At 47.1% G+C, this 13,872-nt stretch overlaps 1 protein-coding gene across 1 annotated transcript in view; it reads left to right on the forward strand.

Moving 5' to 3' along the window:
* Positions 1-13,872, forward strand: part of LOC130284897 (carboxypeptidase O-like) — a 239,466-nt gene that overhangs the window by 107,226 nt on the left and 118,368 nt on the right. Inside the window, exon 8 of the mRNA XM_056535811.1 lies at positions 11,133-11,223. Within this exon, the coding sequence (XP_056391786.1) occupies positions 11,133-11,223 (91 nt within the window). The remainder of the gene's footprint in view (positions 1-11,132; positions 11,224-13,872) is intronic.

The raw sequence follows: 13,872 nt of genomic DNA on the forward strand, positions 1-13,872 counted from the left end.
TAGGGATTGTGAAGTCCTAGTGTATACTAGCGCTACTGCCAACTCCAGGCTGTGCCATTCAGATACTATATGGTCTCCTCATGCTTCAGCCAACTCCAGGCTGTGCCATTTAGCCAATATATGGTCTCCTCATGCTGCCAACATCTCCAAGCTGTGTCATTCAGCCACTATAAGGTCTGCTCATGCTTCAGCCACATCCAAACTGTCATTCAGCCACTATATGGTCTCCTCATGCTTTCAACACCTCCACGCTGTGTCATTTAGCCACTGTATGGTCTCATCATGCTGCCAACACCTCCACGCTGTGTCATTCAGCCACTATACGGTCTCCTCATACTGATGCCACCTCCAGGCTCTGTCATTGTGCCGCTCTGATTCTAAAAGTGATGCCTGTAATCTGCATGTCATTCTGAATAACAGTATTATTTCATAATCCCAGCACACTCAATATGCGTGTTAGAACAAAGCAAAGTTTTCTACACCCCTATTGAGGCTATCTGTAGTCCAGCCATTATTAATATAGATTCGCCGTAAATAAATTTGGATCAAAAAATTTTTTTCAAAAATCAAAATTTTCAAAAGTTCGCTCATCTCTAGTGAGCACAAAAAGGCATAGTCACCTGATTACAGTGCCTAATACAGGTTGCGTAGCGGAGCTTATTGTTCTCTCACAAGTGTAACCTGTGCGTACATAGATGGCAGTCATGATTAATTGGTTTACTAGGTCATCCACTTCATCCCAAGTGACATTCGACACCCAAGCCAACAGTCAGTGGGTTCCTCAGACTCAACCCTCAGATGGCATGGCCATCATGGTGTTGCTGCCACCTCCAGGCTCTGTCATTGTGCCACCATATGGTTTCCTCAGGCTGTTGCTACCACCTCCAGGCACTGTCATTGTACCGCCATATGGTCTCCTCATGCTGCTCCTGCTGCTACCTCCAGGCTCTCCCATTGTGCTGCTATATGGTCTCCTCATGCTGATGCTGCCACCTCCAGGCTCTGTCATTGTGCCACCATATGATCTCCTCATGCTGATGCTGCCACCTCCAGGCTCTCTCATTGTGCTGCCATGGATACTGCAAAACATAATTAAGGTGCAGGTCTCCAGTTACAGAAATTACTCCACATCCACATGCAAATTAGCTAAAACTTAACTTTTCTTAGGATAAAATATATGGACCCAAATTGTTTTTTGAAATCTAACAAAAGGAAAGGTGTGCCAAAAACACCATGTGCCACATGCACCACCAAGTATTGATGCAATGCAAAGACCTCTAAAAGGTGGAAGGGCACAACGTATGGTCCATTGTAACAGGTGGAGGTAAAAACTTCCCCTGTAAGGCCCTACTCTCGCACTTAATTCCCTTCTTGGGAAGTGTTACTCGTCCTAAAAAGGGTTGCCCCACACAGGAACCTCTCCCTATTTCCAACTAAAAACCCTGGGAAATGGCAGTGTTTTTAGGTGGAAATATGGAGAGTTTCCTGTGTCGGGCCGCCCTTTTAGGGCAAGTAACACTTGCCAATAAGGGAATTAATAGTGCGAGAGTAGGGCCTTAGAGGGGAAGTTTTTACCCCCACCTGTTATACTGGATCATACGTTGTTCCCTTCCACATTTTAGAGGTCTTTGCATCACACCAATACTTGATGGTATAGGTGGCACATGGTGTTTTTTGCACACCCTTCCTTTTGTTAAAGAAAAAAAAAATTGGGGTCCATATATTTTATCCTAAGAATAATATTAAAAGTTAAAATATCCTCAATACTTACTTGTGCACACCAACACTTTGATGAAATAGACTGTTTTCTTCTGCCTACCTGCCTAGCTATTATTCTGAGCCTGCCACCTGCCTGATGCCACACATCTGATGCCAAGTTCTCCTTCTTTCACCCACCTTCGTCACCATGTACTGGTATTAACACCCACCACCCCACTCTACACAAGTGTACCAAAGTGGACGGCAGCGCTGACGTGTGGAGCTGTAACTACGGTCAGGGACAATACATGTCCTTTACAGCCCACTGGGTGATTGTGGATCCTGCACAGCCACAACAGCAGGCCGTTGGTCCTGTGACAGTGTGCGATTCCACCTCCTCATCCTCCACCGTGTCCTCAGCCTCCACTGCACTGAAAAGTCTCAGTGCCCCTCCAGCATACCATGTGTGCAGGGCACAGCGGTGTCACGCTGTTCTTCACATGGTTTGTCTTCGTGATCGGAGTCACACAGGGGAGGAACTGCTAAAAGTCATTCATCAAGAAATCGACTCATGGCTTACTCCACGAAAACTGGAAATGGGAACCATGGTGACCAACAACGGAAAGAACATCTTGTCTGTGCTGCGTCAAGTAAGCCTGAGCCATGTGCCCTGCATGGCATACATGTTCAATCTGGTTGTCAAGTGGCTCCTGAAGTGTTCCCCCCAGATACAAGACATCATAATAATGGGAAGGAAACTTTGCAAGCACTTCAGCCACTCGTACACCACAAAGCACACCCTTCTTTAGCTGCATCGTCAAAAAGGCGTCCCCCAACATAGTCTGATTTGCGATGTTTCCACACGTTGGAATTCCCCCCTCCATATGTTGGACCGACTATACGAACAGTGTATCTTCAATGTCAACCAGTAGCAGCTCATACGTGACACCTGCTCAGGCCCATTGAGGAAGCCACATTATTAGTCAGTCGCCAGGATTACTAGATGAACGATGCCATTCCACTGCTTCATGTTCTACAACACGTGTTGGAAACTATAGCTGGTGAGGGCACTGGAGACGTGGCGCCTACATCTCACGGCCACATGAGGCCTGTAGGGGCTGAAATGGAAGAGGAGGGGGAGGGGGAAAGTGGAGCACAGGCAAGGTTTTGCAGTTTTTATAGTCATCTAACAGGAGAGGAGGAACAGGAGATGTGGAGCTACAGGGGGATGAGGAAGACGAGACAGAGGACCCAGAAACACCATGGCCATGTGGTCTCCTCATGCTGCTGCCACATTAAATGAAACTTTTAATCTTAATTTAATCTTCAATTTAAATAAAATAAAAAATATCTTTAATCTTTTCAATTGTGAGGCCCTATTATCTTGTCAGGCTGTTGCCACCGCCAGGCTGGGTCATTCTAACACATTATGGTCTCCTCATGCTGCTGCCACCTCCAGGCTGTGTCAGTCTGCCACATTATGGTCTCCTCATGCTGCTGCCACCTCCAGGCTGTTCCATTGGTCTCCTCATGCTGTTGGCACATTAAATTAAACTTTTAAAATGTTAATCAATATAAAATCTTCAGTTAAAATTTTACTTTTCTCTCATCTTTTCAATTGTGAGGCCTTATGGTCTCATCGGGCTGCTGACACCTCTAGGCTCTGTCATTGTGCCGCCATGTGACTCCTTGTTATATTGGGTTTTAGGTCATACAGTATTAGTTCAAATGATACTGAGACTGAATGATTCGGTCACCCGGGACATGTGAATCTAATAAAAATCTTCAATTTAAATTTAAAAAAATCTCTTAAATCTTTTTAATTGTGAGGCCCTATGGTTGTCGTCATGTATTACCTGTGGAATTACCACAAGAATTCAATGAAACAGGTTGGAGGGGGGTGGGGGGTGCTTAGAGGCAGTGGCTGGAACAGGTTGTAGCTCGCCTCTCAGAGAACTGCCAGCTTGATTTTAAGATGCAAGTAGGAGCTTTTTCATTGCAGCCACTTCTAGCTTTATGTGCTCACTTATCTAACGGCGCAAAAGCTGAAAGGACTCCTGTCCAAGTTGTTACAACTAGGAGCTTTGCAGCAATTATACACTATTGGAGCTGAAATTGCCACAGCTGCTGGCACCAGACTTGCCTTCCAGTGGGTCCTCAAAAAAGGATTTAAAATTTGCTCATTCCAATTATCAGGCACTGTCATTGTGCCGCCATGTGATCTCCTCATGCTGCTGGTACATTAAACTTGTGAATCTATAAAAAATCTTCTATTTAAATTTAAAAAAAATCTATGTAACCTTTTCAAGACTGAGGCCCCATGGTTGTCGTCATATCTTAACTCTGGAATTACCACAAGAATCGAATAAAACAGGTTGGAGCGATAACAATGAACGATAACTGATTATATGAAACATTCGAAGTTCCACACAGAGCAAGACAGTTGGGGGGGTGGGTGATGAGAGGCAGGGGCTGGAATAAGTGGTAGCTCACCTCGCGGCGGACCGCCAGCTCAATGCTCACCAGAATGGGTCCTCAAAAAAGGATTAAAAAAATTAATAAATTCAAATAAAATAAAAGTTACATTTAAAAATCTCTTTAATCTCTTTAATTGTGATGCCATATGGTCTCCCGACCATGCTGCCACATCCAGATGCTCTGCGGCAGTGATTCCAATAGCGATGCCTGTAATCTGCATGTCATACTGAATAACAGTATTATTTCACTAACACAGCACCCTCCCTATATGTGTTAGAACAAAGCAAAGTATTCTACACCCCTATTGAGGCTCTCTGTAGGCCAGAAATAGCCGTTTTTAATAGCGATTCACCGCAAATAAATTCGGACCAAAACACATTTTTGGGGAAAATTTGTTGAATCGGCCAAATCGGATTTTTCCAAAATTCACTCATCTATAATAGTGACCATGTAGTATTAGATCTGTATTCAGGCTCTGCAACCCATACAGTGGAGCAAAAAAGTATTTAGTCAGCTACCAATTGTGCAAGTTCTCCCACTTAAAAAGAAGAGAGAGGTCTGTAATTTTCATCATCATAGGTATACCTCAACTATAAGAGACATAATGAGAAAAAAGATCTATACAGTCACATTGTCTGATTTTTAAAGAATTTATTTGCAAATTATCGTGGAAAATAAGTATTTGGTCAATAACAATAGATCACACAAAGTTCAAATCAATACTTTGTTATATGCCTTTTGTTGTCAATGACAGAGGTCAAACGTTTCTGTAAGTCTTCACAATGTTTTCACACACTGTTGCTGGTATTTTGGCCCATTCCTCCATGCAGATGTCCTCTAGAGCAGTGATGTTTTGGGCAGTCACTGGGCAACACAGACTTTCAACTCCCTCCAAAAGTTTATTTTGGGGTTGAGATCTGTAGACTGGCTAGGCCACTCTAGGACCTTGAAATGCTTCTTAGGACCTTGAAATGTTTTCCTTCGTTGCCCAGGCGGTGTGTTTGGGATCATTGTCATGCTGAAAGACCCAGCCATGTTTCATCTTCAATGCTCTTGCTGATGGAAGGAGGTTTTCACTCAAAATCTCACGATACATGGCGCCATTCATTCTTTCCTTTACATGGATCAATCGTCCTGGTCCCTTTGCAAAAAAAAAAAAACAGCCCCAAAGCATGATGTCTCCACCCCAATGCTTCACAGTAGGTAAGGTGTTCTTTGGATGCAATTCAGCATTCTTTCACCTCCAAACACGACAAGTTTTTACCAAAAAGTTCTACCGTTTCATCTGACCATTCTCCCAATCCTCTTCTGGATCATCCAAATGCTCTCTAGCAAACTTCAGATGGGCCCAGACACATCTGGCACTGCATGATTTCAGTATTGTGTTACTGATGGTAGCCTTTCTTACTTTTGTCCCAGGTCATTCACTAGGTCCCCCCATGTGGTTCTGGGATTTTTTCTCACCATTCTTGTGATCCTTTTGACACCACAGGGTGAGATTTTGTGTGGAGCCCCAGATTGAGGGAGATTATCAGTGGTCTTGAATGTCTTCCATTTTCTAATAATTGCTCCCACAGTTGATTTCTTCACACCAAGCTGCTTGCCCATTGCAGATTCAGTCTACAATTTTGTTTCTGGTGTCCTTTGACAGCTCTTTGGTCTTGGCCATAGTGGAGTTTGGAGTGTGACTGTTTGAGGTTGTGGATAAGTGTCTTTTATAATGATGACAAGTTCAAACAGGTGCCATTAATACAGGTAACTAGTGGAGGACAGAGGAGACTCTATAGATGAAGATACAGGTCTGTAAGAGCCAGAAATCAATCTTGCTTGTTTGTAGGTGACCAATACTTATTTTCCACCATAATTTGCAAATATATTCTTTAAAAATCAGACAATGTGGATTTTATGGATTTTTTTTTTTCTCATTATGTCTCTCATAGTTGAGGTATACCTATGATGAAAATTACAGGCCTCTCTCATCTTTTTAAGTTGGAGAACTTGCACAATTGGTGGCTGACTAAATACTTTTTTGCCCCCACTGTATAACCTCACAGAGGTTGTCTGCTCTGGTTCTTTTCTTTTTCTTCTCCATCCAATCCTGACCATCAAGATGACTCCTGTCCATGACTCATATACTCAGAAACTGTCAGACAAACATCTTAGTCTTCACACTTTTTCAGTATAATCCTTTCCTTTTCCCATCCATAGTGTTCAAAATATTAATAATGCCCTATTTGTACATAGGAGCCCACAGCAGATAAATAGGTGTCATCAGTAGGTAGGTATGTGCTCACAGCAGGCAATTACCCCCAGTAGGTGTCACCCAGTAGGTAGGTATCCCTAAGTAGGTAATTAAATGCCCTCAGATAGACAGGTGGTCTCCAGTAGGTAAATAATTGTCCTAACTATAAAAAAAATTGATGCCCCCTAGGATGTAGATTTCCACCCCCGCCCCCATGTAGATAGTTTCCCCCAGCTTAGATGGGTGGCCCTTTGTATAGAAAGTTCTTACACCCAGTAGAAAGGTGTCCTCAGTATATAAATTGTCCCTGAGTTTAGAAAGGTGACTCCTAGTATAAATAGTTGCCCCCAGTTTAGATACGTGCCCCCTTAGAAGATAGGACATGCTCTGCAATTGAAAGCAGCGCTGGCTAAATCTAGTGCTAGCCCTGTATTTCCAAGTTAGCAATCGCCCAGGCGAGGAGGGTGCCCAATTATGCCCAGGCGGGTAGGGTGGGCAGTGGAGCCTTAGATGGGTTCCCACATCGCTTATACCTTGTCCCGGCCAAGCTGATGCCTACTTTGCTTGCAAATATAAATTATACAGTTCAGCGCAGATCTAAAATTTAGCTCTTTCATTTAGTGTTTTACTGTTACGCCGAGCGCTCCGGGTCCCTGCTCCTCAGCGGAGCGCTCACGGCGTTCCTCTCTCTGCAGCGCCCCGGTCAAACCCGCTGACCGGGAGCGCTGCACTAACACTGCCGGCGGGGATGCGATTCTTATAGCAGGACGCTCCCGCTCGCGAATCGCATCCCAAGTTACTCACCTGTCCCGGTCCCCGGCTGTCACGTCCTGGCGCGCGCGGCTCCGCTTCTTAGGGCGCACGCGCACCAGCTCTCTAAGATTTAAAGGGCCAGTGCACCAATGATTGGTGCCTGGCCCAATCAGTCTAATTAGCTTCCACCTGCTCCACGTCCATATAACCTCACTTCCCCTTCCCTTCCTTCTGTCCCACGCCTTCTCAGCAGTCAGCAAGGTTGAGTCGTTGCCGGTGGATACGACCTGGTTGCTACCGCCGCAGCAAGACCATCCCGCTTTGCGCGGGCTCTGGTGAATACCAGTAGCAACCTAGAACCGGTCCACCGACACGGTCCACGCCAATCCCTCGCTGACACAGAGGATCCACATCCAGCCTGCCGAATCCTAACAGTAGATCCGGCCATGGATCCCGCTGGGGTCCCGCTGCCAGTTGTCGCTGACCTTACCACGGTGGTTGCCCAGCAGTCTCAACAGATAGAGCAACTAGGACAACAGTTCGCCCAACAAGGACAGCAGCTGTCGCAGTTGACCGCCATGCTACAGCAAATTCTGCCACAGCTACAGCAGCAACCATCTCCTCCACCAGCTCCTGCACCTCCTCCGCAGCGAGTGCCCGCTCCTGACCTCCGCATGTCCCTGCCGGACAAATTTGATGGGGACTCTAGACTCTGCCGTGGTTTCCTGTCACAATGTTCCCTACATTTGGAGATGTTGTCGGACCAATTTCCTACAGAACGGTCGAAGGTGGCTTTCGTGGTTAGTCTCCTGTCTGGGAAGGCCCTGTCATGGGCCACACCGCTCTGGGACCGCAATGATCCTGTCACTGCCACTGTACAGTCCTTCTTCGCTGAGGTTCGTAGTGTCTTCGAGGAACCAGCCCGAGCTTCTTCTGCCGAAACTGCCTTGCTGAACCTGGTCCAGGGAAATTCTTCTGTAGGCGAATACGCCATCCAATTTCGTACCCTCGCCTCTGAATTATCTTGCAACAACGAGGCCCTCTGCTCGACCTTTAAAAAAGGCATATCCAGTAACATCAAGGATGTGCTGGCCGCACGAGAAATTCCTGCCAACCTGCATGAACTTATCCATTTGGCCACCCGCATTGACATGCGTTTTTCTGAAAGACACCAGGAGCTCCGCCAGGAAAAAGACCTTGATCTCTGGGCACCTCTCTCACAGTATCCTTTGCAATCTACCCCTGTGCCTCCCGCCGAGGAGGCTATGCAAGTGGATCGGTCTCGCCTGACCCATGAAGAGAGGACTCGCCGCAGAGATTAAAATTTATGTCTGTACTGCGCTAGTACCGAACATTTCTTGGTGGATTGCCCTATTCGTCCTCCACTTCTGGGAAACGCACGCACGCACCCAGCTCACGTGGGAGTGGCGTCTCTTGGTATGAAGTCTGCTTCTCCACGTCTCACTGTGCCCGTGCGGATTTCTCCTTCTGCCAACTCCTCCTTCTCAGCTGTGGCCTTCTTGGACTCTGGTTCTGCGGGAAATTTTATTTTGGCCTCTTTTGTTAATAAGTTCAACATCCCTGTGACCCGTCTCATCAAGCCGCTCTACATTTCCTTGGTCAACGGAGTAAAATTGGACTGCACTGTGCGTTACCGCACAGAACCCCTGCTCATGAGCATTGGACTGCATCGCGAAAAAATTGAATTTTTTGTTTTGCCCAACTGCACCTCTGAAGTCCTCCTCGGTCTGCCATGGCTCCAACGCCATTCTCCTACCCTTGACTGGACCACCAGGGAGATCAAGAGCTGGGGTGCTTCTTGCCACAAAAAATGCCTCATGTCTGCTCCCAGTCCCGTCAGTCAAACCTCAGTGTCTCCTCCTATACCAGGTCTCCCCAAGGCCTATCAGGACTATGCCAAGGTTTTTTGCAATAAACGAGCAGAGATTTTGCCTCCTCATAGCCCCCGTCCTGGTAACACTCTGCCCCGTGGCAAGCTTCACCCTCTGCCCCCCCCCCTCCCCATTCCCACTTCTTCTGGACTGCCTGCCATTGATGACTTTGCCCAGGACTTCTCTGTCTTCCAGAAGGAAACTCTAGAATCGCTCCCAATGTCCTCGTCCCATGTGAAGCGACAAGCGGACAAAAAGAGGGTGTGACCTAAGGGGGGGGGGGGGGTACTGTTACGCCGAGCGCTCCGGGTCCCTGCTCCTCCCCGGAGCGCTCACGACGTTCCTCTCTCTGCAGCGCCCCGGTCAAACCCGCTGACCGGGAGCGCTGCACTGACACTGCCGGCGGGGATGCGATTCTTATAGCGGGACGTGCCCGCTCGCGAATCGCATCCCAAGTTACTCACCTGTACCGGTCCCCGGCTGTCACGTCCTGGCGCGCGCGGCTCCGCTCCTTAGGGCGCGCGCGCCAGCTCTATAAGGTTTAAAGGGCCAGTGCACCAATGATTGATGCCTGACCCAATCAGTCTAATTAGCTTCCACCTGCTCCACGTCCATGTAACCTCACTTACCCTTCCCTTCCTTGCCGGATCTTGTTGCCCTTGTGCCTAGAGAAAGCGTTTACAGTGTTTGCCTTACCAGTGTTCCTGACCTCTTGCTATCTCCATTGACTACGAACCTTGCCGCCTACCTCGACCTTCTGCTACGTCTGACCTCGCCTCTGTCTAGTCCTTCTGTCCCACGCCTTCTCGGCAGTCAGCGAGGTTGAGCCATTGCCGGTGGATACGACCTGGTTGCTACCGCCGCAGCAAGACCATCCCGCTTTGCAGCGGGCTCTGGTGAATACCAGTAGCAACCTAGAACCGGTCCACCGACACGGTCCACGCCAATCCCTCGCTGACACAGAGGATCCACATCCAGCCTGCCGAATCCTAACATTTACTTTAGTTTAGTGTTTGGCTACTTTTATGGTAGCTCGGTTTTAATTCCAATTTTAGATTTTTTTCAACTTAAACATTTAAAAATTTTCTGTTTCATTTATGAAGCCTTGGTTGAAAAAATATTTGACTTATGGTACTTTTTAGTTGGTATGAACTTCATTTTATTGCCACAACCGACCAAAAGGCCGCAGCCTACAAGCATCCCCAAGGGGGCATTTTTACTGGCTACAAGGAGCATTATTAATGGCTATAAGGGGCATTATTATTGGCTATAAAGGGCATTACTACTGGAACATACAGGTCAGTCACAATATTATGGGGGGGAGGTTGGATCTGGAAAAAAACTGTCGACTTAGACTTTAGACAAAGGCTTTGATTCTAGTGTGAGCTTGGCCTTAGTTAATCAGCATTTACAGTATAAATGATCGATTTCTTGGAGCTACTTGGTTGGAACATCACTTGGGTGACCAAATAGGTTGAGAAACATTGATCTATATAACAAGTTGAATCTAATGATTTTGAATGCTATTACCTTCCAACATCATGTTTGAGCATATTTAAGATATGTTAAAAGTTTTGATCACACCAGGTGTTACTCCTGAGACCTACTACAACTGTTGTATATAACTCGGGAAAGTGAATGGCATCTTACTCAACTTTCCAGCCTGCCACCAAATCTGACCTTTTTGATGCATAAACTTATATAGGGAAAAGGTCAGATTTTATTGACAGCCACGGAGTGAGCCTCGTGCTGTCGCAAATTTTCCCTGCTTCTAAATAGCAATCGCAGCATGTTTTAGGATTAAGAGTGCGATCAAAACTTTTGATGTGTCTGGGCAATATGTCAATAATTTAAAATTATAGGAACACTAACCTTATGACATGGTATTGCATAACCGAGAAATACAGGTTTAGTGCCGAAGATAGCAACAACAGTGCGGTACTATATACAATGTCACAAAAAGCATTATAACCTCTTTTGGAAAGAATTTAAGCTGGTATTATTTTGGAGGAAGAAAAAAATGATTTCATGACATGAAAATTTTTTTTTTTTTTTGTCCCCAAATCTAGGAACGCCTGTGGAGAAAAAATCGTTCACCTCAAAACAATGGAACCTGCTTTGGTGTGGACCTTAACCGCAATTTTGATGCAAAGTGGTGTAGTAAGTTCTATTTACAGATGTTTTCCAAAATAGTTCAGTTTGAGGCCAACCAGCAAGGCAATAAGCCTTAAAGGGGTACTCCGTTACCACAGCTTTATGGTTATCTAGGGTGTTTGTAACGAGTTGAGCACTTTTGTAATTCACATGTTCTACATCTGTCCACAGCATGTCTGTATTTTACTGACCTCTTTTCTGTGATGGAAGTTCAGTAGTTTTTCTGCTTGCTTTTAATTGTCGTCCACACTCATGGCCATGTTTGATCACTGTTGTGGACAAGACCTCTGTGCTGCAGGCGTTGCTGTTTTTTTTTCTCCTGAAATGGTTTTGCCCCTTTTACACACAACCGTAATGAATATTAATTAAATTGGTGTTGTTCTGTAATTGGTTGGGAGTTCTGTTCTCTCCCTTCCTTTTTCGCACAGCACAAGATGACAGCGGGAGGATGGATGTCTCCTCCCACTGTCAGCCAGCCCTGCACCCACAGCTCACAGTGTACTGAATACCCTGTATCAGCACTGCGCCTGACATGTAACCCCTTCCCTGTGCACTCTCATGATTCCCTCCACGGGCGTACGGTCTCGATGGCGGGGGAATAAGTAATATGTTAGCCGCAGCACTATCATGATTCCCCCCCATGGGCGCACGGTCCCCATGGCAGGGGAATTAGTAACATGTCAGCCCCAGCGCTATCATAATTCCCCCCGTGGGTGCGCTGTCAGCTTCTCACCCCCAGTCCCCACTTCAGGGAATTAATGAATTGTCAGCCGCAGTGCGCTGTCCCCGTATCAGGGAACTAATCATATGTGACCCGAGGGCACTGCTCTGATTCTCCCCCCAAAAAAAGCGATGTCCCCGCACCAGGGAGAGGGTTAACTGTGAGCCGCAGCGCTGCACATTCTCCCCACGTCGGGAAATTAATGATTTGTGAGCCGCTGGCACAGGGCTTCTGTTCCCCGAACAGAAGCTGTCACCTCCCCCTGCAAGCACTGAAAGGCGCAGCTCACACTGGTTTTCTGCTCTGCAGGACCCATGGCTCACTGACTTTCAGCGCTTGCAGGGGAGGTGACAGCCTTTGTTTGGGGAACAGAAGCCCTACGCCGGAGGCTCACAAATCATTCATTCCTCGATATGAGAAGAATGTGCAGCGCTGCGGCTCACCCTTTCCCCAATGCGGGACATTGCTTTGGGTGGAGGGGGGAGCAGATCAGCACTGTTCACATATGATTGGTTCCCCAATGTGGGGACAGCTAACTGAGGCTGACAATTCATTCATTCCCTGATGTGGGGACTGCGGGGAGAAGATGACCCGATTACTCCCACAGGTGCACAGTCCCCATGGCGGGGAAGGGGTTACATGTCAGCTGCAGTGCTGATACAGGGTATTCAGTACACTGTGAGGCAAAGTATACTAATGAGCAGGGTGGGGAAAGGCCACAAACAGGGCTGGGTGGCAACGCAAAACAAGTTGGGCAAGGCACTGAAAGAGGAGACAGGCTACGAGGCATGCTGGGAGCTGTAGTTTCTAAAACAAAGGCAAAATGACACACTTGTGTAAAGAAAGGAAAATAAAGACAAACAAAGAGCAAGCACGAGACCAGAGAAAACAAGAAAACTCACCTGCAAGGGTAAGTAGAAACTTAAAAAACACATTGGCCACCGGAGTACCCCTTTAAAACATGTGTTAAACACAATGCGCTAGAGGATTTTGTATTTCAACATTAAAATTGAAGTGCATAATGTTTCCCTTTTGACTGGCAGATGCCTGCTGTTGCGAAAATGGACAAGGATATACGGAGATTCAATGGCTTTTTGCTAGCGTTCTAAAAATCTAAAGATTGTGAAGACACAATCAATTATTCCAAGCGTTCCAAAAATTCTCCCCTTTGGGAGTTGGAACAGGATTGGTGTGCCAAAATACTGAAGAAATAACTGTTGTATGCTAAGCCAAAAACACAATCCCTTTTTGGGATCATGGGTTGTGTATGTGTAGACCTGGCTGGTAGTAGCAGCAGCAAGGGTGACAGAATGGTGGTAGTTGTAGCCAGTGGCGTTGCGACCCAGGTGCGGGGGGTGCGGCCTGCACCGGGTGACACCAACCTAATGGGGTGACACCAAGACGCTCCGCAGCACCCACACCCCCTCCCCAGCTACACTGACACCCCCCTACTGTGCTTGACCGGCCTCCCATCCGTCAGCACCCACCGCCTGTGCTGTGTGTGCGGTGCGCCCGTCCGTTAGCAACCCCCCCCCCATTTCAATGCGCCCGTCCGTCATCACGCCCCCCCCCCCCTCACCTTCACCAGTACTGTGCCCGGCCTCGGCTCCCACGTCTGCGCCGGCCTGACGTCACACCGCATGGCCGCGCAGGGGGAAGTCAGTTACGTCACCCGCATTGCGCCTGGTGAGAAGGATTGCTGTGCTGGATGGGGTGAGTGTGTGTGTCTGTCTCTATCTATGTTTGTGTGTGTGACTCTGTGTGTGTGTGTGACTGTGTGTGTTTGTGTGACTCTCTGAGTGTGTGTGTGACTCTGTGTATTTGTGTGACTCTGTGTGTGACTGTGTGTTTGTGTGACTCTGTGTGTGTGTGACTCTGTGTGTGACTCTGTGTGTGTGTGACTGTGTGACTCTGTGTGTCTGTCTGTGAGTGTG

Source organism: Hyla sarda, chromosome 8, assembly GCF_029499605.1.
Source record: "Hyla sarda isolate aHylSar1 chromosome 8, aHylSar1.hap1, whole genome shotgun sequence".
In the NCBI taxonomy this organism is placed as follows: domain Eukaryota; kingdom Metazoa; phylum Chordata; class Amphibia; order Anura; family Hylidae; genus Hyla; species Hyla sarda.